Raw genomic sequence first — 25,839 nt, 5'->3', positions numbered from 1 at the left:
GACGGGGGAGCCTGGTGGGCTGCCATCTGTGGGGTTGCACAGAGTCAGACACGACTGAAGCGACTTAGCAACAGCAGCAGCAGCAGTCATTCTTTTAAGTGAAAATGGTGTTCAATTAAAAAGTGGCTGACAGGTCAATTATACAAGCACTTTTTCTTGAGGCAACCACAGTACTTCAGTATGCAGCAGAATTATTTTATCCATACTTCTCATTTCCTCACGAAGAATCTTAAAAAGATTGAAATCTAACAAAATTAATCAAATTTGGTAAAATTTATATATGTATATGATATAAATAAATTTTGCTGCTTAAGCAGTAACACTCTTAAGTGAACCTGGATTATTCTTCCCCCCTGCAATACATGTAGTAATATTACTGTTACTATAGCTTAGTGTCGTTGCTTTTATTTGTGCCAAAGTGCCAGCAGTTGTGTGCTTTTATACCATTAATGTAAAAAAAAAAAAAAACCCAAGGAGAAAGACAAATAAGAGTCAATGTCATCATGAAAATAGTTTTAAATTCAGATCCTATGAAAGCTTCTTGGGGATGTGATCTAAGGACCACAGTTTGAGAATTGCTGCACTGTGAACAATTGCTTTTGTGCACTTAAACATGCAGCTCCCTTTGCCAGGAAAGAAATTTTTTCCCCAGACACCCATATGGTACCATGGTACCTTTCAGAGATGCTTTCCCTGATCACTCTGTATAAAATAATACCTCCACTTACCCCCTGCCTCCCATACTCCAACTCCTGGCACTTTTCATTTCCCTCTTTCTCTTTACCCTATTTAATCTTTCCACAGAGAAATTATCACTATTTACTTGATTATTTTCTGTCTCTTCCAACTTGCATATAAATTTCTAAGGGCAACCTATTATCTCCACCTACCAGAATGTTCCTTTATACGTGGCAGGTGCTCAATACATCTTAACTGGGTGAATGAATATAACTTATGATTTGATTCTAAGATTTTGATTTGCTTAGACTGCTTTTTCAGTAGTTCATGTCTTAACTCCCTAGAAGAATAAAAACTCCAAGAACAAGCTAATCTATGTTCCACATAGTCCCCCCAAAGATTTTGGCACAGGCCTTGGACATATTATGTGCATTCCCTTCCCCACGGAATAGTTGCAATATTACAACTCTGAGTAATGGCTATTTCCAAAAGATAGCACACATGTGGAATGGTAGACAATTGGCAAAATATTTTACTACTTCTTTCTGGTTTGCAACAATTTCTATTGTAGGAACACATATAAAAATGATGATATCTTGGCTCCCTGGCTCTGGGTGTCCTATCCAAATACATGCTGGGAGTAAAAAAGTCATTCTGATGCTGCTTTCTGGTTGGTTTTAAGCAGAAGGTTCTAGGTTGAACACACAAATATATATTTCAAAAATGAGAAGATAAGGCTCTGGCAGCCAAGATCCTTAAAAATACTCAATTCCTTTGACTTGTATTTCTGGGAACCAACGAGGCTTCCCTGGTGGCTCAGTACTAAAGAATCTGCATGCAAAGCAGGAAACACAGGTTTGATCCTTGGGTCAAGAAGATCCCCTGGGAAAGGAAATGGCAACTCACTATAGTATTCTTGCCTGGGAAATCTCACGGGCAGAGGCGTCTGGGGGGCTACACATAGTCCATGGTCACTAAAGAGTCAGACATGACTGAGCAACTAAACAACAACAAATCTGAAGGACATGATTCTTAGAATTGAAACATGCTTAAATATGTTTATCAAAGCATTAGTGTAAAAGAATTTTGGAGCACCAAACCAAGGGAATAATTAGGCAAACAACTGCATATCCAATCAACTAAATTATGTAATTACTAAAAATGATGACTAAGAAGACTTTGGAATAACAGAACAAGGGAGATGATATAATGTTAAGCGAAAAACAATATAAAACTTAACATAATTAAGCTGTATTTCAAAGAATTATTTCTAAAGACTAAAAACAAGAATAAAATATACAAATAGCTAACAATGGCAAAGGAGAGGAGGAAGGTGGGAAATTTAGAATAAGTGACTAGGTCCAGTAACAACAGACACTAACCTTCCATGCCTATTTAAATTACTAATCAGATAAAATACCTAAAACAGAGTCTTAATATATTAAGCTCTGAAAGGTAGCTTACACATCATCTAGCCTAATCTTCTTTTTTTTTGACAGATGGAGAAACTAGATATTATAGAAAAAAAATACTTGCTCATGATCTTCCAGGACATTAATGGCTAAGCTGGAGCTGGAACCATGGACATTTGAACATGATGTGTGATTCTGAGGAAGTTACTTCATTTCTTTGCATTGTTGTTTCTTCATTTGTAAAACAGATAATGTGTGCTAAGTCATTTCAGTCGTGTCCGACTCTTTCTTTGCAACCCTGTGGACTGCAGCCTGCCAGGCTCCTCTGTCCATGGGATTCTCCAGGCAAGAATACTGGAGTGGGTTGCCATAGTACTTTCCTAACGTGTTACTGTTAAGATTATATGAAATAACATATGATGAGACTACTATGGCACTGGCCACAAAGTGACCACAAACATTAGAGCCTCTTTCCTTCTAACTGCTACATGGGAGGCAGAAGAGCAGAATAAAATGGGGAGCATTAGAAAAAGAAAGAAAAAGAGGAAAGCAGCCAAGGGGTACCCAAGGCAGAACAATGCTTGAGATCTGTTGGTGGTGTGACTGAATCATTGTTTCAGTAGAAGATAGTCAATGGGAATCCTGTCCTAAAATCAGAGTGAGCCCACTTGAGTTGATAAAGAGTGTGGACAAGTCAGTGTCCTGCCTCCCACTCCTCACCTTTTGCTCATCCCTCTCAGGCTAGTAATTAGAATGAAATCATTCTGATGGTCTCCATTTCACAGCGGGTAATTTGGTCAGTATCTGTGACCAGCTGTGGTAGGAACTCCACACAAGCAGCAATTTCTAGCCTTTTAACCTAGTTCTAAGAAATGCCTATTCCTTCACATGCTAGTTTTTAATAATTCTGAGAACCTTTCATTCTTCTCCAAAATTGGCGATGTGCAATATGGCTAAGCATACAAAAGGGAAGTATATATTAATTAAAATAATAGATGTACAGTAATTATTTCAGTCCTTGAAATAAAAGGTTAACTAGAAATCAAGTTAGCCTGTCAGAATCTGGCTCAGAGTACTATACCTTTAAAGATGCGAGAAACTGTATCTTTCATCATAAATTCACCTGGACAACTAGTCTTCTAGATTTGCAACTTTGTTGACTGATTTCAGATTAGTTTCCTGGTTTTTATACTGCCTATGCCTAAATCTGGCATTTTCTGCTGATGACACAGTCTATCTCTAACTCTGTATTTACTTCATTTAGTTTATTTTAGTTTGACATCAAAGTCCATGGTTTCTCCAACATCTCCCCAGCATTTCAGTCTGCTTCCAGTTCAAAGATTCTTTAACACTAAAAGCATAAAAGAATGTGGCTCAAAAAAGAAAATGCCTTTTCCCAGAAAAATTGTCCTCTGAATGTCTCAAATTCACTTCTTTCACTCCAACCACACCTTAAGTCAGATCCTCATTATCTCTTGCCTTGATCACTGAAATGGCCAACCAAACTGGTCTCTTTGCCTCTAATTTACCCTCACCCATCATTACCACTATCCCTTGTCTTAACAGGTCATAAAGATCTGTCTAAAAAACAAGTATGATCACGTCACTCCTCTGATTAAAATCCTTCGATGGTCTCTTCTAACTTTTGGGTAAAGTCTCTTCTGAACAGGCCCTGCTTATTAATTTACATCATCTGGTTTTAGTTTTCTGACATAAGTTGTGTTTCAACTTTCAGAATCATTTTTTCCCCTTAGCTTGTGCCTTGTACATGTTAGTCCACCTGGAATGCCCTTTTCTATTACATCTCTAGTTGGCTAACAATTCTAGGCATCCTTCAGCAAATGACACAAATTCCAAGAAGCCTTTCCCAATCTTCCCTCTTTTTCACCTATTCAATTTGTATGGTATTATTTTGAACTTTATTTCTGGGTAATTCAAATATTTCCTTCTATTTTTGACAACAATCTTATAAGCACCTGCTTTTGTAATACACAAAAACTTAAACTCACCTTACTTATCATCATACAAAAACATATCTAACCCAAATTTGGGTTAGTTTGGGTTATTTGGGTTAGTTTGATAGCTAACCCAAATAAAACTTGATGAGGTGCTGGGTCTCAATTTCTTTATTTACAAAATAACAGCTTTAGACTATAAAGTGATTCATATTTTTTTGAGAGCTTAGTATATGCTAGATGTTGTTCTAATACGCAAACTCATTTAACTCCTTACAACAATCATGTGAATAGGAATTATTATTGCCTTTAACTTATAAAGAAACTAAGACAGTGTTAAATAACTTGTTTAAAGTCACACAGCTAGTAAATCTCTAAAAAGATACATTTTGAAACTTCTATGAGAATTCTATGGTTCTAAAAAACACCCAGATCTAAATAAGATGTAGAAAAAGTCAAATGAGCAACTGTTTCTACCTTATATTTTATTTATCTATATCTCATCTCCTCTAATAAATTACGTTCCCTGCTGTACATGCACTAGAAACTCAGTAAATATTTTTGAATGAGTTTACCGAATTCTCAGTTTTTTAGCATCATGTATTTCACTGAAAGCCAGGTGTAGGCCTACAAATATTACTGGGAAAGATTAAAAAAATCCAACTTCTCCTCAATGTTAATATGGAAAACAAAATTAACACTTTTCTGTTAGTTTTGATGGGGTTGGGGGTTAACTTACAACAAGTTAGTCTAGGCCTCCCAGGTGGCACTGGGAGGTAAAGAACCTGCTTGCCAATGCAGGAGATGTAAGAGACAGGTTTGACCCCTGGGTTGGCAAGATCCCCTGGAGAAGGAAATGAGAACTGAACTCCAGTATTCTTGCCTGGAGAATCCCATGGACAGAGGAGCCTGGCGGGCTACAGTCCAAAGCGCTGCAAAGAGTCAGACACAACTGAAATGACTTAGTGCGTGCATGTGCACGTGCACACACACACACGTTAGTCAAGATGAGAATATTATTTTATTTTCAACATGGTTAACATAATTTTGGAAACAAAAACACACATAAATAAATATGAGAAAAAAGAAAAAAAAAAGTGTGGTGATATGTTGTCACTAAAAAGCACAAGTAACCAAAGAATCTCCACAAGCTCCTATCCAAATAGGTTTCTAGGCCATACAAATCAGAGTCGGACTACCAGTTGCCATACCAGCACTGGGAAGAAAGGTCTGAGAAACCAGGATGCACTCAAAATATCCTGGGTGAGGGAGTCCTTGATCGCTCTGCCAATCCCTTTTATTTCCACAAAAGTTAAACTTCTTAGGAATACTTCAACTGGCACAGCTGCCTGCACAACTGTGTATACAGGTGGTTCCACTCTATCATGAATGACTTCTCCTGTGAGAACTATTGTATTTCATTTCTGTGGCTAAACAGCTGGCAGTAACTAGCCTAGAAAACTAACTTCCCTTGTCCAGATGTATAGTAACTAGTTATTGGTGTTTTGAAGGATTTATTTCCCAACCTTGATCTTTCTCATTAGACTCCCAACACACATTCCAGACTCATCCAAACCCCCAGCTGCTGGGGTAAAAAAGGCCCCTGGAGTTTCTGATAGATTCCACTATGCATTTCCAAAGTCACAGATGGAAACTCCTCGTGTGAGAATCACACTTTGCAATTTTCAAAGAGCCTTAACATTCATCAATTCACTCAATCTTATTCACAATTATCTCAGACTTCTTTACCCAATGATTATCTCTAAAACTCCTTTGAGGCATGGAGAAGTGAAGTGTGGTGTAACAGAAAGAAAAGGATTTTGAAGTCAGAAACCATTAGGTTCAAAATCTTGCAAATCACTTAACTTCCCTGAGCTATGAGCTATGAGGTTTACTTGAGATAAAGTTTGAGGATATGGATGTGATAAGCACTGCATCTGATATGACCTAAGGATTCAACAAATTTTAGTTCTTATTCCTCTCAGGAAACTTCCTGAGCCTCAGTTTTTTCAAAGGTAAAAGAAAGTCATAGACCCTATAGTGGGTTTGTGAGAGTCACTGAATAATGTATCAAAGGGTCTGCTGTATCGTAGACCTTATATCAGTTCAGTCACTCAGCTGTGTCCAACTCTTTGCGACTCTATGGACTTCACCAACTCCCAGAGCTTGCTCAAACTCAAGTCCATTGAGCCAGTGATGCCATCCAACCATCTCATCCTCTGTCATCCCATTTTCCTCCTGCCTTCAATCTTTCCCAACATCAGGGTCTTTTCCAGTCAGTCAGTTCTTCGCATCAGGTAGCCAAAGTATTGGAGCTTCCGCTTCAGCATCAGTCCTTCCAATGAATATTCAGGACTGATTTCCTTTAGAATTGATTGGTTTTATCTCCTTGCAGTTTGCAAGGAGAGAGCTGTGAAGGGACTCTCAAGAGTCTTCTCTAACACCACAGTTCAAAAACATCAATTCTCTGGCGCTCAGCTTTCTTTACAGTCTAACTCTCACATCCAAACATGACTACTGGAAAAACCATAGCTTTGAGTAGACAGACCTTTGTTGGCAAAGTAATGTCTCTGCTTTCTAATATGCTTTCTAGGTTGGTCAGAGCTTGTCTTTTAATTTCATGGCTGCACTCACCATCTGCAATGCTTTTGGAGCCCCCAAAATAAATCTGTCACTATTTCCATTGTTTCCCCCTCCATTTGCCATGAAGTGATGGGACCAGATGCCATGATATGAGTTTTCTGAATGCTGAATTTTAAGCTAGCTTTTTCATTCTCCTCTTTCACTTTCATCAAGAGTTCTTTGCTTTCTGCCATAAGGGTAGTGTCATCTGAGTATCTGAGGTTATTGATATTTCTCCTGGCAATCTTGATTCCAGCTCGTGCTTCATCCAGCCCAGCATTTTGCATGATGTACTCTCATATGGGTTTGGTAAATGTTAACTTCCTTTCTTATTAAAATGGTTGCTCATTGAACATCCTTCTAAACAACATTATAGGCTTCCCAGATGGCTGAGTGGTAAAGAATCCACCTGCCAATGCAGGAGCTGCAGGAGACTCGGGTTCAATCCTTGGGTTGGGAAAATCCCTTGGAAGAGGAAATGGCAGCCCACTTCAGTATTCTTGCCAGGATAATTCCATGGACAGACGGGCCTGATGGGGTCACAGACAGTCAGACACGACTGAGCAACTGACCACGCATGGAAACAACATTATAAAACATAATTAATATAGTCCTAAATACCAGATACAAAAAAGGTCACAGATATTTTGTGACCTATAGTCTCTGTCTTGTAGAAAATTTAGAATTGAGGCTATGACTTAAATCCAGCACTTTAAAGCTTTTTACTTTGTATTAGACTGCAGTGGATTCACAATGTTGCACTAGCTTCAGGTGTACAGCAAAGCAATCAGGCACACACAGACACACATCCACTCCACTGCAGATTCCTTCCCCATCCCGCTGTTAAAGAACACTGAGCAGAGTTCTCTGTGCTTTACAGTAGGTGGAACCTACATTCTTTGGAACCTTCATGGGAAGTTCCAAATAATTCTGAATCCATAGTTGTTGTTCAGTCACTAAGTCACGTCCGACTCTCTGTGACCCAGTGAACTGCAGCACACCAGGCTTCCCTGTCTGTCACTATCTCTCAGAATTTGCTCAAACTAATGTCCAGTAAGTCTGTGCTATCAAACCATTTCATCCTCTATCACCCCCTTCTTTTTCCAATGAGTCAGCTCTGTGCATCAGGTGGCCAAAGTATTGGAGTTTCAGCTTCAGCATCAGTCCTTCCAATGAATATTCAGGGTTGATTTCCTTTAGGATTGACTGGTTTGATCTCCTTGCAGTCCAAGGGACTCTTAGAAGTATTCTCCAACACCCCAGTTCAAAAGCATCAATTCTTCAGTGCTCAGCCTTCTTTATGGTCCAACTCTCATATCTGAATGTGACTGTTGGAAAAATCATAGCTTTCACAAGTGGACCTTTGTCAGCAAAGTCTACAGTATCTTCTGAATTTTAAATCTACAGCATACTCTGAATATTGACCATGTGTACATGACTGAATTCAATTCTAGGGCAGGCTTCCATGTTTCTACAGAGGAGATACTGTATGATCCTTACTGATTTGAATCAAGAAGTTATCATGGAGAAAGAAGAGGAATTCTCCTATATGATGAAAACTTTTCCTGAGGAAAATACTTGGTTTATTACAACTTGGGTACTTTGATAAAAGATAAGTGTAAAAGCATTTTCTAAATCTTGTGAATTACCACCTATACCCCTCAGTCTTAAAAAAAAGATTTATTAGAAAACTCCCTTACCTAACATGACCATTATGTCCTGAAGTTTGGTTCAATTTGTGCTGAGACTCAATAAGGGGTTAATTAAACATCTACTGTGACCATTTGAGAATATAAAAATTTAAAAACTGCAATCCCTTATCTTCAACTCTTCAATAAGTTAGGTCACAGTATAGTTACCTTTTAAGGGAAGCTAGAGTGCCACTCTATTCTGCACTAGCTGGACTATTCCCAGCACTGGAGCTTATTCTTAAGAACAACATCAACCAAAATGGATCAAGAATAGAGTCCAAGTGGACGAGGGCCTTAGAAACTACCCAGTTTCAGAAATATATGAGGGAAAAAAAAGAACTTGAGGAGCAAGAGTATCGAGTGTGCTCTGAAAACGTTTAAAGTGACACAAGAAACAAAAATAGAGCCAAAGGATAGACACTGGGGGAAAGCAGATTTCAGCTCAAAATTAAAAAGAACACTTTTAGCCACTAGAGCTATCATAAATGGAAGGAATGTGCTCCTTTGGTAGGGTACAATCTCTGTCTTTGGAAGAATTCAAGTAAGGGATGGATGAGTATTTACAGCGTATGCTCTCAAGGAGCATCCTGAATTAGGTGGGACATTGAATTTGAGGACTTCTGAGGTTTACTCTAACCCTGAGATTCTAGGATCCTATGACTTTTTACATTCCTGACATCTCATATTTCATAGTAAGGTAACAATCTGTATCTTAACCAAAGTCACTTCTAGATAGGAGATAACATGGTCAAGAGTGACTCTGAATTTTTTACATATTGGAAAGATGTTAGGCTCACATTGGTGGATACAAGTTTTCCAAGATCCTAATACTTACTTGTAAGTTTAAGTTTATCATTTTACAGGTTGTCCTTCTTGAAGTGACCTTCTCACTTAATGTTGGAGAAAGTGTCTGCCAAACAGTCAAGTCAGTTGTTCTGTTAAATAAAGATGATGTTCCATGAAAAAGGTAGCTACTTCAGTTTGCAACTCAGTCACATAAGTGCCTCACTTCTTCCTAAGACAACATTATATTTGATTATTTTAAGGACGGAGAAACCAAACTCACGAGGTTAAAAGATTTGTCAAAGGACACACAACTAAAGCTAGGATTTGAATCTAGATCTTTCAGTCTCCGAAGTCCATACATATTTCCACTATATTACCATGAAACCAATAAACAAGAGCATATCCCCAAATAAAGGAAGAACTAAACATGCCCAGTTATAATAATGAAGGGCATCAGGGAACTTCGGACTTCTATGTCTCCAATAATCCTTAGAGGAGTCTTAGCTGCCCCCAAAGAATTCATTACCAGATTTTTCCTCTTTAGAGCAACAACACAGCATATGGAATTGGAAATTGATTCATAAGTCCAGCTTGTGTGTGTGTGTGTGCACCCACATGTGCATGTGGGTCCACACGACATAGAACATGAATAATGGAAAAGAAAAAAGAACGGGGAAATCCATTTGGTTTATCAGTTTCCTGGACTGGGATCGTGTTTTCATTCACAGCAGCGTATCACTGGCCTTGGCACAGTAATTTAGGGGATGTGTTCTTTATTAGCTTTCCTCAACTTGGCTGGGTTCAGCTATATACTGCCAGCTGGGCTGATGCCAAGGCTGAAACTCCACAGCTCCAAATTCCAGTTCACATAAAAAAGCATGGGTTACCTCCTCCTCCTATCTAGCAGAGTTAACACATTCAGTTCCCCACATCTAGCTCCTTCTCTCCCTCCTGACTATTACTCCCACAGCATGAATAAAGGACTTCTAAAACCAAAAAGACATTTCACATTTTCCTGAGGCCTTCTCCAAATGACAAATCTGTAGACAGTAAGAAGAACAGAAGGAAGATAAAATTACCCACGACAGGCCCAGAGCCAACTTCAAAAGCCTTACATTACTGAGACTCAAAGGCGTGTCTGGGGCAATAGGTAAGAGGATTCAGGAACAATTTCAGCAAGTGGAGAGCTATATTCTCAGAAGATGGTCTGCTACTGTGTCTGGTCAAGTCTAAGTCGCTTAAAGAGGTGACATAAAAGTACACTGTGATGAAGCACCTGCCGGTCAGCCATATACTCAAATGAACACACTCCACCTTTCCTGAACATAGGACTATTTAAAAAACTTACAGTCAAACTCCTGCCTTCCTGCCATGTCACCCTCATAATCTTCTGTTTTTCTTTGCTCCTTTTAAGAGTTTGCCCAGTTTCCCTCATCTTCCTGATATATTGGGTTGGCCAAAAAGTACATTCAGGTTTTTCCATACTATCTTATGAAAAACTTGAACCAACTTTTTGGCCAACCTAATACATGAAAGTTTATGTTTTGTTTGTCTCCTAGTAAGTTGTTACTGAGATGCAGAAAATCTCATTTGTAATTGTAGTATTTCCTCAAAAATTAAGGGGGAAAATGTAAAATACAGAGTTTATATTACTGGTTTCCAATATGATTATTAACCACCTACACTTATCATTTATCACTTAATGGAAAATAGGTGGGGAAAATGTGGAAACAGATTGGATTTCATTTTCTTGGGCTCCAAAATCACTGCGTATGGTGACTGCAGCCACGAAATTAAAAGACGCTTGCTCCTTGGAGGAATAGCTATGTCAAATCTAGATAGTGTTTTAAAAAGCAGAGACATCACTTTGTCAGCAAAGGTCCATATAGTCAAAGTTATGATTTTTCCAGGAATCATGTATGGATGCGAGATCTGGACCATAAAGAAGGCTGAACACCAAGGAATTGACGCTTTTGAACTGTGGTGCTGGAGAAGACTCTTGAGAGACCCTTGGACAGCAAGGAGATCAAACCAGTCAATCCTAAAGGAAATCAACCCTGAGTATTCATTGGAAGGACTGATGCTGAAGTGGAAGCTCCAATACTTTGGCCACCTGATGCAAAGAACTGACTCACTGGAAAAAACCCTGATGCTGGAAAAAATTGAGGGCAAGAGGAGAATGGGTGAGAGAGGATGAGATGGTTGGATGGCATCACTGACTCAAAGGACAGGAGTTTGAGGAAACTCAGGGAGAAAGTGATGGACAGAGAAGCCAGGCAGGCCGCAGTTCATGGGGTCACAAAGAGTTGGACATGACTTAGTGACTGAATGACAACAATTAACAACACATTTAAAACAGGGAATTTTCCAAGTTGATATATATTGATGCTGGCACACAGTAGGTGTTAACAAAAGCTTGCCAGAGAAAACTACATGGATCCAAGTATTTCCAAGGAAATAGCAGGTGTGGTCAAATTTATGAACTGTCTAAATCACATCTCATTACTTCCAGGAGTTTGAGAGATGCCAGTTGTTTCATTATACATGCCAGAAAATTGCTACCACTCTCAGGCATCTGTGGTTGGTGAAGGCAGGAGAGAGAACTGGGCAGGGCCAAGAGCCAGCTTAAGAAAGCTGGAAGAGAGACATGGGGCTTTTCTGTCCCTTGAGCAGATATAATTAGGATCAGTGAGAGAACCCAGATCCCCCGCTTCGTAATGTAATGCCACTGATTTAATTTCCTCATATTCCCATTTCTACTTATGGACCATCAGCATACAATCAAGAGAAAAGCAGTTATGGGAGCATTAGTTCACTGGTACAAACCTCATCTCATAAATATATTTATTTTTCCTGACCAAAATAGAGCACTTAAGTGTCTCTGTGTGCAGTTCCCTTCTCTTGGGATGTCTAGACATCTAAATTCAGATATAACTAACAGATGGGGGGCATCTACTCTGTGCTACATGCATTTGCACATCCATTTTCTCATTTCAACCACTGAATCAACCTGGGAGGTAGGTACTTCTTTACAATCTTCATTGAGCCTAACACTGCTAAGATTGGAAAAAAAAAAGTGAAAGTGTTAGTTGCTCAGTTGTGTTCAACTCTTTGAGACCCTATGATCTGTAGCCTGCTAGGCTCTTCTAATTCATGTCCATGGAATTCTCCAGGCAAGAATACTGGAGTAGGTAGCCATTCCCTTCTTTAGGGGTGATTCTCTGGTAGCTCAGACAGTAAAGCATCTGCCTACAATGCAGGAGATCCCTGGGTTGGGAAGATCCTCTGGAGAAGGAAACGGCAACCCACTCCAGTATCCATGCCTGGAAAATCCCATGTACCGAGGAGCCTGGTAGACTACAGTCCATGGGGTCGCAATCAATAGGACACGACTGAGCGACTTCACTTCACTTCCCTTCTTTAGGAAATCTTCCCAATCCAGGGTTCGAACTCAGGTTGCCTGCACTGCAGGCAGATTCTTTACCATCTGAGATATCAGGGAAGAGGGGGCTGTTCTACAATTGTTGTGTAGATGGATGAATAAAGGTCAGAGTTTCTAGATGCAATTAAAGTACAACACCAAAGCTGGAATAATGACAAAGATATTGTGTGTATGTGTGTGTAGGGAGGAATTGGTATATTCAATAAAGGCAAAGCTCGGAACTAGTTATGTCTGAGAGGGAAAAAGGGAAAACTGCCAAATAGCCAAGCAGTGGTCCTCATTAAGGGTACTGAAGAATTTGATTCACTTATTAATCAACAGGCTCATGCCTTTTCTGACAGGGCTACTGAACACACCTTCTCAGGAGACAGGAAGAATATACCGGTTGCTTGAAGCTTCCTGTAGAGAGGACATTCTCCTGTTTGCGGTGGCTTAGTAGTAAAAGAATTTGGGTGGAAGGGCAGGGGGTATTCCAGGTGTAAAGGTGTAAGTGTGTTTTGTGATAGAGAGGTGAGTGAATATGAGTTCAAAGATATCCCTTTCTGGAGATGAGAGCCCTTTGTCACTCTTACTTTTGGCCACAAGTTTCCAAGACTTTAAACAGAACAATAGTTTAAATAAATTTTAATCTGCTTTTAAAATTATAGTAGCCCTCTCACTTTTGTACCTCAGCAAATAATGGCTTTAGATGATGGCGAACAGAAATGAAATCAGAAAATATAGCATGATTTATTTCCATTCAATAAATATTACTGAATAACTACTATGGGCCAAGTGCTGGGGATATAAAGATGAAGTTAATAAATTGGTCCCACTTAACAAGGACTCCAAGTAGACATGAATCCTAACCTTCTAGACAGGGTAGAAAGAATTATCTTCATACAGAAAAACTAGCATTATTTTATAGGCTGCAGAGATAACTTTGTTAAATAAATAAATCAGTTGTGATAGGTGTTGAAATAAACTTTAAGAACTTACATTTCAGCTTCTTTATTCAAAGACTATCCCCTCGCCCCATCTTATCTTCTCACCACTCTCCACTGGCCTGGGAGTGTGAGTACACACTCACAAAACTATAAACTCTAAAGGCAGGATTCCTACAAATTTATCCAATGACTAGCCCCTAGTCATGACAATAGTTAAACTTGAATGAATGGCTGGTTGAAGAAAATCAGGACATTAGTTGACCAACAGCCTCAGTTGTGTTATTCTTGCCTCTACTTAGTTTTTCCCTGCACAGTTTAGGATTCCAATTTAACCAACTCTCTCTTTCTGACCCAGAATTACAAAGTGATTATAGTATAATTTCCTATGTAGTTTTACAACAGAAAGAAAACATCCATCCATAAAGTATGGGACACACTTTTAAATGTTACACAGAGGAAAAAAGGAAGAGGTATTCTGAAAGCTTTGTTTTTAAGTATCAAATTCTTACTCTCCAGGTCAGAGTAATACTCCTGTGGCACTTCAGCTACAGCACTAAATCAGATTTTGAAACATTCTCTTTCTATGACACCACAGGTAGAAAGGGTAGACCAAAAGGGCAAAGGAGGCCTTTACTCCATTTACTCCAACAGGTGTGCTCAAGGGCCACACTTCTACTGGACCCCCATATCTGCATTAGCATAGAGTAGCCAGACCAAGCTTGCACTGTATGAAGCGCAAGAGACTGGTGTACAATCCAGAATAATAATATACAATAAAATATATAATAAAAATATAAACATGAAGTAGCTTGGATCTCATTATATAGGAAGCTAAGCTATAATCTGAAACTGTCTTGCCCACCTGCAATCAGAACAAAGGAGAGGGGAGTTAATTAGATTATTAAATGCCTAATTAACATTATAGTCACACCAAGTGGACTAAGCTCTTTATTCGGTTTTTTAATTTTAAAAAGTAAAGTTTATCTGTTTTCTTCTAAGTCAGATACAAAAAGAGCGATCAGCTAAAAAAAAAAGCTTTTGCTTTTTATAACCAGTACCCTGGATTAACTGCAAGCTTAGCATTTGAAGCCCATCAGAAGTGGCTTGGCCCAGGAGTTTAGGACCTAAAAAAGTTTACTACTGGCTTTGCAAAGGAGAAACAGTTAGCATGAAGGATCCCCTTAGAGAGGCAGAGCCCTATGTGGCTGGGGTACAGACATAGGTAGGGGCGAGATGAGCATCTGGGATCAGGTAGAAGACAGTCATAGGAGTCATCTTTTACCCATCATCAAGGTCAGGAACCTGAACAGTACACAGGGGTAGTAGGATGCTCAAGGATCATCCAGTTCAATCTCTTGCTTTAGGAATGACTTGCTCAAAGACATAAAACACATCTGCGTCCAGCTGGGACTAGACTTCCGTTCAATTCTCTGATGTTACACTACATTGCTTATGACAAAACCCAAGGTCTCAAATGAAGCTTTGAAGAGAGCCCAAAGGAGAATGGGAGAATATAGGGGAGACTGTGAAGATAATATGGCTAAAGAGATGGCCTTGATAGCTGACCTTACTAAAACCTCCATGGCTTCTCCCTCTAGACTCAGATGTCAACAGAACTAACTCACTTAATCCTTTGAACTTTGCTTTTCTTATAAACAGAATGTATCTGACTATAACACTGAGTTCAAAGTTAGCAAAGATACAAAGAAATAATGTGTGTAAAAGAACATTAAATGAATATTGGTATTTTTCCCACTCACTGTGGGCAAGAAACAATCATATAGTACCTGAATTTCTTAACATTTGCACACTAATGACCAGAAGGTAGAAAAGAAAGAGGAGATAGGATGATTAGAAAGAGAACAGGCTTATACATAGAGAACATCTTGTTTTGTGAAATGATTGAGTAATCACATTTTTTCCAAGTTGTATCACTTGTTTCTCAGCCAGGACACTGAGTGGCCCAAGTTCTGCTATTACTAAAAGCTGCATTATAAAATCAACTGAGGGTGTGAGGTGGGGGAGGAGACAGTTGTTGGAGGAAACAGTCCAGCTGCTGGGATAAGGACTGAAGGTCCTGATCTGGAAATGCCAACTGGAATAACCTCCTACCCTCTGAGCTGGTCCTTCTGGTCATCCGTTAAAAATCTAAAATCTCAGGAGACACACTGGAGAGAAGGAGAAGAGCCAGCAAACACCTCTGGAGTCATCGGCCACACGGTGGGCTGTATTTCTCATCAGCATGATGTGCAGTCAGAAAAAAGTGTGAGTCCAGAAGGCTCTCCTGCTCCCCTGGCTTTTGAGAATCACCCAATTGCTCTAGGAGACTTACCAGTCAAAATAGCAGAGTTACTCTAACCAAGGAAGGAAGAAACTCAACCTACTAACTGAATATGGCTGGGAGCGTCAAGGCTTATCCTGTTTTAGTCTCAAGTAAGCAAAAATGACTCCACTATTACTTTGAAGGCACTTCTTTCCCTGCTACTTCCACAGAGATGTTATCTCACAGACTCTGTAGAGGGAGGGCAATGGATGTCTCACACTGACCCCACATTTGTTTCTTGGAGCACTTAGAGGAGTAGCACTTTTCCAAGGCAGAAAGTCTGTCTTCTCTCCTCCATGCTGCCCCCATCTCAAGTTCTCTCCACTCAGTGCCACCAACCTAATCCAAGCAACCCTATATTTTCCTTGTCCACCGTCACCATGATACAACCCATTTTCTATAAACCAGCCCAAATGAGGTCCTAAATAACAGTTTTATTGATCTGTATTTCATATACCATAAAATTCACCTTTTAAAGTGCATAATTCAGTGTTTTTAGCAAACTCAGAGTTGTGGGAATATCATCCCTGACTTTAGAACATATTCATCATCCCCAAAAGAAATCTCATACCCATTAGCAGTCACTTCCCATTTCTTCTTCTTCCAAAGCCCCTAAAACCACTATTTTGTCTCTCAGTTTTGCCTATTCTGGACATTTCATATAACTGCAATTATACAATGTGTGGTCTTTAGTGATTGGCTTTTTCACTTAGAATAATGTTTTTAAGGTACATTTATGTTGTAGCACAAACCAGTACTTCATTCTTTTTTTATTGCAATAATTTATTTCATATGAATATAACACATTGTATTCTTCTTTTCATCAGATGGACATTTGGGCTATTTCAATTTTTTGGCCGTTATGAATAATGCTGCCATAAAGTTCAAGTTACATTTTTGTGTGGACATATGATTTCTATTCTCTTGGGTATATACCTATAAGTAGACTTGTGAGGTCACAGGTAACTCTATGTTTAACATTTTGAGAAACTTCCAAACTGTTTTCAAAGTGGCTGCAGCAGTTTAGAATCTCACCAGAAACATATGAGAGTTCCAATTTCTCTACATTCTCACTAACACTTACTACTGTCTGTCTTTAGATTATATCCATACCCATGGGCGTAAAGTGGTATCTCACCATGGCTTGGATTTGCATTTCCCTAATGACTACTGATGTTGAGTATCTTTTCAAGTGCTTACTGACCTTTTGTATATTTCCTTAGGAGAAATGTTTAAGTCCTTTGCCTATCTTCTCAACTGGGTTATTTATCTTCTTTATTGTTCAGTCATACATGCTCTTTTGTATTCTTGGACACAAGTCCAAGTGTGGTTTTTTTTTTTTTTTAAGTAAATCAGATTTTGTTACTCCTTCTAATGATTCCCCATTATGTTTAGAATAAAATCCAAATTATCACTCTGGCTTATAAGGTCCTACATGATTGTGCCACTTTCCCCCTCCCACGGTACACTGTAGTCAGAGCAGTATTCTTTCTGCCCTTGAAACATAATAAACTCATTCATGTCTCAATACCATTGTAAGTATGTCACATCTGCTTGCTTGGAATTCTCTTTCCTTGCATGACTTCTTTTTGTCATCGAATTCAAATATCAATCATCTTTTTGGACAATTTTTCCTAAAAAGAAATTGTATCTAAAAAGCTCCCCCTCCACAAAAAGGAACAGCAAACTTTTGGGGATGCTGGATATGTTCATTATCTTGACTAAGGTAATGGTTTCATGGATATATATATATGTCAAAACTTTTCAAACTGTATACTTTAAATATGTGCAACTTATTTTACTTAAATTATATTCAATAAAGCTGTTAAATGAATCCCTTCACAGTCACTATCTTTTTTTTTTTTTTTGATAGTATGGATACTTTTTTTTTTTCCCATCTATTTTTATTAGTTGGAGACTAATTTCTTTACAATATTGTAGTGGTTTTTGCCATACTGGGATGACCCAGAGGGATGCGATGGGGAGGGAGGTGGGAGGGGGGTTCAGGATGGAGAACACATGTAAATCCACAGTCACTATCTTATGATACTTTATTTCCTTAGGAAAAAACTGTCTTATCTGAAATCATCTTGTTTATTTCTTGATTTAAATGTTTATTGACTATTTCATCCCTCTAAATGAAAGCGTCATGAGGGCACTTGATGAATGCTTTTCATCTTTGTGGCTACTGTATCCTCAGTTTGGCCCACAATTAGGTACTACATAAATATTTGGCTAATTGAATGAATGAATCTGATAGAGGTTTAGAAATGAAACCCACAGACAACAGGAAGGGTGACTTTCTATTCTCTCAGATTTACCAGTACTTTTAGGAATGAGATTCTTACTATTTATTTTCTTTATTAAGAGCTACCTCAAACTTTATCCTGGATGTTCTCCAACATCATGACCATCAGAAATATCATTGACTGTTCACTACTCTGTGGTACTATTCTAGTACTTTATGTATATTCTCCCATTAGTAGCAGTTATAATAATAATAATATAGCATATTACATAGTAATTATAATAAATACTAGTAATTATGTTAATATAGAATAACAGCAGAAGTAATACAATAAAAACATTTGTTTAGCATTTGGTGTTTGCCAGACATTATGTAAGCATTTTGCCCATGTAATCTCATTTATAAAGTAGGTATTCTTTTACAGATGAGGAATTTTGAGGTTTAGAGAGGTCAACTAACTGACCAAAAAGCCACACAGCTGGGAAAAGGCAGAGATGGACTTCAAATCTAAGTCTATCTTACATCTAAGCCCATGATTTTTCCATTAAACTACAGTGCTGGCTAAGTATTTTTATGTAATACAATGTTACTCCAGCTCAATTACAAAGATGGGATGTTCACCTCAAGAATGATACTATTCAAACTCTGGAACAGTCCAGGAATAAGCGTAAGAGAGACCTGAGCGTAAGAAGCTAGTTGCCTGAGAATAAACCAAGCTATTTGAGCAAGGAAATATTACTTTATGCCAAACTCCATGTCTATCCTCACGTGATGTTTAAATTCTTTCTGTTTCTGACTACTCTTGACTAGATGTTGGTTTTTAGCCCTAGTTGTTGGCCCCTGATCCTCCTCTGCCTGTGAGTGAGGTTTACTGGTGAAGGTATGCTGACCATGAGAGGTCTAGGTAGGCTCCCTTAGCAACTTGGGTTCCGACTTTACAAGCCTTTACCTTTAGTGCCAGGTGGCTGCAGGTTGTCTCCAGTCAAGGAACACCAGCCCACAGGGAAGATGTCACGGGAGTCAAAGCGGCACCAGTAGTCAAAGGCCCCTCGCCACCCATCGAAAGTGACAAGGACCTCTGAGCCCCGCACTTCCCCAATAGTGGCTGGGCAAATGAAATGAGGGTTCTTCCTGTCCACAGCTTCTAGCTTCATTCCCATTTTGAAGAAGTTGTGAGAAGGTGACGGTGGTTCCTAGATGAGAGACAAGACATATACAGACCTAGACACAGAGAGAGAGGCTATGTATGCCTAGAGACTGGTACTTCATTTGGATGCTTAGAAAGTGCTATATAAGATTTACAGTGGAACTTTAGACTTTCCTTTAAATGAATTTCAAAGTATACCAAAGTATTACTTCGTTAATTCTAATATTTTAACATCTGTGCTTCAAGTCTTTTTTTTTTTCAAGAAATAAAAGGTAACAGATAAGGCTGAATCCTCCACTGTGCCTTTCCCCATGCATATTTTTATACTTTACTATGTGTGTGTATGCTGCTGCTGCTAAGTCACTTCAGTCATGTTCGACTCTGTGCGACCCCATAGACGGCAGCCCACCAGGCTACCCCGTCCCCGGGATTCTCCAGGCAAGAATACTGGAGTGGGTTGCCATTTCCTTCTCCAATGCATGAAAGTGAAAAGTGAAAGTGAAGTCGCTCAGTCGTGTCCGACTTTTACCGACCCCGTGGACCGCAGCCTACCAGGCTCCTCCGTCCATGGGATTTTCCAGGCAAGAGTACTGGAGTGGGGTGCCGTTACCTTCTCCGTGTGTATGTGTATATATATACATATATATATGTATATATAATTTGCATACTTTAAAATTTTATATAAATAGCATTATAGTGAACATATCATTCTACAACTTGCTTTTTTTGTTCAACACTATGTTTTTGAAATGTATCTATGTTGTAAATGTAGCTGTAGTTTAACTGCTAATAGTACTCCATTATATCATAATTTATTTCCTCTCTTTTGACAGACATGTAATGTTGTTTTGAATTGTTTACTATTTCAAAAGAGTTTTCACAGCCATTCTTACAGTTGTTTCTTTTTTCATATGTGGGAAGATTTTTTCAGCATGTATACCTAAGAGTAGAATTGTTGCATTATAGGATAAATATATGGGCTTCCCTGATAGCTCAGATGGTACAGAATCTGCCTATGATACAGGAGACCCAGGTTCAATCCCTGGGTTAGGAAGATCCCCTGGAGAAGGGAATGGCTACCCACTCTAGTATTCTTGCCTGGAGAATTCATCTTCCACTTTATTAAATATTGTTAAACTGCCCTCCAAAGCAGCTATAACACTATAAACTCTCTCCAGTAGTGTAGCTAGTTCTTGGGTGCCAATTTGCAATGCAGTTGCATAGAGTTTCCAAAAAATTGTTGTACACTCTGTTTCCCTTTGTCTTACTGTCTGATCCTGTACCAATAACATAGTCTTATTAAATGGGTATCTGGAAGAAAAATTCCCCCTACTTTGTTATTGTTCACTATTGTTTTGGCTATTCTTTCCCCTCGATCTTTCATACGAATTTCAGGATCAGTTCTTCAAGTTCCACAGAAAAATTCTATTTGTATTTTGACTGGAATCCCAGTGAATTTATAATTTGGGAAAAAATAACTTCTGTATGATATTAAGCCTTTCCTTCCATGAACATAGCATTTTCCATATGTTGAGTATTCTTTAATGGAGGTTTCATCTTCAGTATAAGTTTAAAAATTCCTTATAAATATCTTATATTTTACTAACATTTTTCTAGCCATACTGTAACCTATTGCTGTCTTAAAGAGTATCTTCAAAAATTTCATTTTCAAACCACTTGCTAAATAGGAATGACTTTATTTTTTAAAACGGATTTAAATTGATGAAGAATTGATGCTTTTGAACTGTGGTGTTGGAGAAGACTCTTGAGAGTCCCTTGGACTGCAAGGAGATCCAGCCAGTCCATCCTAAAGGAAATCAGTCCTGAATATTCACTGGAAGGACTGATGTTGAAACTGAAACTCCAATACTTTGGCCACCTGATGAGAAGAGCTGATGCATCTGAAAAGACCCTGATGCTGGGAAAAATTGAAGACAGGAGGAGAAGGGGACAACAGAGGATGAGATGGTTGGATGGCATCACCGACTCAATGGACATGAGTTTGAGTAAACTCGGGGAGCTGGTGATGGACAGGGAGGCCTGGCATGCTGCAGTCCATGGGGTCACAAAGAGTCAGACACAACTGAGCAACTGAACTGAACTGACTTGATTTATAACTGATTAGCTTATGCTGATTGATACTTTTTTGTCTTATAATTTTTTCTTATCTATTTGATTTATCAATTATTGAGAGATGTGTATTAAAATACCCTCTAATAATTGTGGATTTTCTAATTTTTCCATGTAATTCTGTAAAATTTTGCTTTATCTATTTTGAGGCTATGGTTTTTAGGAGCATGTATAACTTTTATCTTCTTAGTGACCTATTTTTCTTTTAATCATTAGATAGTAACTTCTTTAATGCTTTTTAGCACCAAAGTCTTGTCTAATTTCAGTACAGTTAATACCAGCTTTATTTTGATAACAGTTTGCCTGGTATATGTTTTATATTATTTTATTTTTAACACCTTTGTGTCATATTTCAGCAATGTCTCTTGTAAACAGCATGCAGCTAGATTTAAAAACAATCTGGTCTATGTCTGACTAAACTGATGAGTTTAATTTCTCATAACTGATGTATTTAAATTTATTACAATTATCATTTCTAAATATCGTTTCTATTTAACTTCATTTTTCAAGTTGTACCTTTAACTTCTTTTTTCTCCTTAACAATCAACTGAATTTTCTTCCCTTTTCCCCTTTCCATTGATTCAGATGTTAATCATTCTATATTTAATCTTTTGGTGGATCCCTTTCAGATCATAACTGTACAGCTGACATAATTAAGTCTAAAATTCATCCTTAATTAAACAATACTAGGACCTCTGAATATTTAAATTACTCCTGGGTTAACAGGTATTGGATAATTTAGTTCCACACTGTTATACTGCCAACTGATCACTTTTGCAGCTATAACTGGTTTATACAGTCACAGGCAATAACTGATTAGTTATACTCACATGCTAACCTATCTTTCCCTCGCACTACATTTTGCATCTCATTCTTACTTTCTAGGTTCAATTTTCTTCTTCTTGAAACATACACTTTAATTGTTCTTTCAGTGAATATATTTGTATTAGTTTGCTGGAAATGTCTTGATTTTACATTCAATCTGAAATAACAGTAGAATTAGACATAAAATTCTAGGTGGACAACTATTTTTTTCTTAATTCTTTGAAGGTATTATTCTATTACCTTTTGTCTTGTACTACTGCTGTCAAGAAATGTGTTGTCAGCCTAACTGCAATGCCTTTGAAGGTTCAGTCTGCATCGTGAAAATTGCAGATATGGGGAGTTCGCTGTACTACACCATTTTATATAAGGGAGTTGAGTGTGTGTGGATCTTTGTATTCAGGGGTTCCTGTAACCAGTCCCCCATAGATACTAAGTATGACTGTATTCTGTGTGATTATCTGCTCAGATCTTTTGACTTCAGCTACTCCACAATGTTTTAAAGTATACATTTGTCTTTATCAATGTTCTGGAAAATTCTGTCACTTTCTTTTCAAATACTGACTCTTTTATTCATTGTGGAACTCATGTTCAGCATATATCGGACCTTCTAATATTATCTTTATCTTTTCCCTTTAATATTTTCCATCTCTTCATCTCTCTGTATTGCACTCTGGAGAAATTCCTCACACATGTCTTGAAGTTAATTCTTATCTAGGTTTAAGTTGCCTAAACACCTATCTAAGATTTTTATTTTATTTTTAATTTTTAAAAGATTTTTAAATTTAATGGTTTCATTTTTAGATATTCAATTTGTTTTTTTCAACTTTGTCTTTTAAAAAAATAGAGGTTTGTACTTTTCTCATTTTTAAATTTCTTCTTTTCATCCTTTAATCATTTTCAAATACTTTATTTAAAATTTCTATCTATGTTTCTATTATCTGAAACTCCTTGAGGTTATAGTCTTACTGCTTGTTGTTTCTACTGATGTTTCATCATGCAGGATTTGTTTTGAGAGTTTTGAGGGTTCTGTGATTATGAACTGAACTGAACTGATTTTCAGTGGTACTTCACTTTTGGGACTTCTATGACATCTGGGTTGAAAACAACCAAACCCTCTGGAGGGGTTTTGGGTTTCCTTCTGCCAGGCACTCAGAAATATCCCCCCTACAATTTTGGAGTTCTGAGACAACACAGGAACTATATCTGAACCCTGGACTTCCATGGGGGAAAGCTTTTATCAGAAGAATGACTCTGTTCCCCTACCCATGGCCCAGTTAGAGACTCTTCCTCGTCTTTTCACTAAGGAGTAAACATTTGAGGGATCCATTTGTTTATTCATGTGGCTGTCCCAGGTCCATTTTCTGCCTTGCATGGGCCCAAGGCTTCAACTTCTATCTTACTCTAGCTGTTAAAAGACAAGGTCCTTAAAAAGTAAGACTGGTAAAGCTCCTTAAGGAATCAGCAGGTTCAATACACCTAACACTCTGGTTTTCCTTCTTCATTTTGGCCTTGGAGAGTCCTCTTACTGCCTAGTAAGATCAGTAAAGCATTTAAAAGAATACTTGTTGGCCTCTACCTCCCACCATTTTGAGGTACTATCCAGTGGAAGGATTTCAAATTGCCCAGTATACTGTATTCTGGGAACTATGGTGTTCTCAGGTTTTAGACTTAAAAGGCATCATGCTATGTTAAGTCGCTTCAGTCACGTCTGACTCTTTGCAAACCCAAGGACTGCAGCCTGCCAGCCTTCTCTGTCCATGGGATTCTCCAGGGAAGAATATTGGAGTGGGCTGCCATTTCCTTCTCCAGAGGATATTCCCAACCCAGGGATCAAATCCAGATCTCTTACATCTCCTGCATTGGCAGGCGGGTTCTTTACCACTAGTGCCACCTAAAAAGCCCAAATGGAAGCACAAGTAATGCTAATTCAGCCTCCTTTACAGTAACTCCAATCTCATGAAAGATCAACTGCGAGGAGACTGACTGCCTTTTCCCTTGAAAAACCAGGAAAAACAAATACAGGTTTTTAATTCCTATTCTACCACTTACTAGTCATGTGATCTTGGGCAAGCTCCTTATTTTGAAAGTGCTTTGTTTCCTTAACTACTAAACCAAAATAATAATTCTTACTTCATAAAGTTAACTGTGGGTATTAAATGAGATAGCATATATAAACCCCAAACATACTGCAGGCACTTAAAAAATAGTCTCCTTCCTTCCTCTCTGTTTAGAAGATGGACCTTATGGAACTCCATAAGAATAGCCTTTAGATTTATATTACATTTTATATGTTTTACTAACAAAAAATGTTTAACTTCTTAATAACCCTGTGAGGTAGACAGAAATCCACATTACAGATGAGGTCAAAACTGATTATCAGTAGAGAAATAAGAAATCCCCAAACCCAGAAATCCTACCCTACAATCTAGTATTTCTCTGGGGATAATTACTGCTTCATAAGGTACTTTAAAAATCCTTCTGCTGAACTAGTTTCTGAAAAGGCATCCTCAGGCCATAAATATAATACAGACATTAGAGGCTCAGTAATTGAAAGGATGTACGCATTTGACCTTAAGTAATTTGGAGCTGGTGATAGCTGAGGAAAACCGTACCTTGTGGAAAATCCTGATGGGAGCCATCTCTGCTCCATTTAGCGTCTTCAAAAGGAACATGGGCCAAGAAGAAGCATTCAGCCGAAATCCTGCAGCAAACATAACGGGCAACAGATTAAAAAATACATCTCAAAGGGAACTGCAATACCAAGTTTTCCCTTGGGAATCCAGCTACTCCTGCCACAACCTATGCTGTGATAGTTACACAGACTGTTAAGAAAGGACTAAAAGGTTAAGCAGAGAAAACGCCTCATTAGACAGATAAGAAAATGAGGCACATAAGAGGGAATGTAACTTGCTCAAGGTCATGTTGCAAAGGTAGTAGTAAAGTCCCCAACCACGTTTCCTGACATCAAGACAAGTATTATAGAACTCATAATGCCAGAAAAGTTTCCTTGAAAAATCCAAAATAGATGTGTGATAGGAATAACAAATACTTAGAAATGATCTAGACAGTACAGTGTGAGAGGGGATATAATAATCTCTTAAGAAGAAACCAAATATGTCTGATAAATCCAATACAGAAGTAAAACTTTTTGGTTTATCTCAATATAAATACGCTTTCACTCTCTCACTTTCTCTTTCCCCCTCTGTCACACATACACAGAATACAAAAAAAACTTTTGGATATTCATTTTTACTTAACGAAGGATCAGGCTTCATGATGAAGATGAAAGGGGTCAACATATTCAAAAATATTCATTTTCCAAAAGAGTCAAAGGAAGCCTAGGGAGGTTAACTGTCCACTGTCATTCCTCAATGACAAGTCATTGGAAAAGATCGTGATGCTGGGAAAGACTGAAGGCAAAACGAGGAAGGGGGAGCAGAGGACAAGATGGTTAGACAGCATCACCAACTAAATGGATGTGAATTTTAGCAAACTCTGGGCGACAGTGGAGAACAGAGGAGCCTGGTATGCTACAATCCATGGGGTTGCAAAGAGTTAGACACGACTTAGTGACTGATCAATGATAAGTCAAGAATATACTATTTAATTAATAAATTGTAAAAATAAGATCATTATCATATTTTCCAATTAGAG

The 25,839-nt window shown here is 38.2% G+C and overlaps 1 protein-coding gene across 14 annotated transcripts in view; it reads right to left on the bottom strand.

Moving 5' to 3' along the window:
• Nucleotides 1-25,839, bottom strand: part of SCMH1 (Scm polycomb group protein homolog 1) — a 209,701-nt gene that overhangs the window by 65,065 nt on the left and 118,797 nt on the right. For all 14 annotated transcript variants that reach the window (XR_009689256.1, XM_061122238.1, XM_061122245.1 and 11 more), the window contains 2 exons: nt 24,798-24,886; nt 19,033-19,276 (listed from right to left, as the gene is read on the bottom strand). Coding sequence is in view for 13 of the 14 variants with exons in the window: in XM_061122238.1 (XP_060978221.1) it covers nt 19,033-19,276; nt 24,798-24,886 (333 nt within the window). In the remaining variant the exon portion in view is untranslated. The remainder of the gene's footprint in view (nt 1-19,032; nt 19,277-24,797; nt 24,887-25,839) is intronic.

Source organism: Dama dama, chromosome 20 (assembly GCF_033118175.1).
Source record: "Dama dama isolate Ldn47 chromosome 20, ASM3311817v1, whole genome shotgun sequence".
NCBI lineage: Eukaryota > Metazoa > Chordata > Mammalia > Artiodactyla > Cervidae > Dama > Dama dama.
This window is presented reverse-complemented; position numbering and strand designations above follow the sequence as displayed.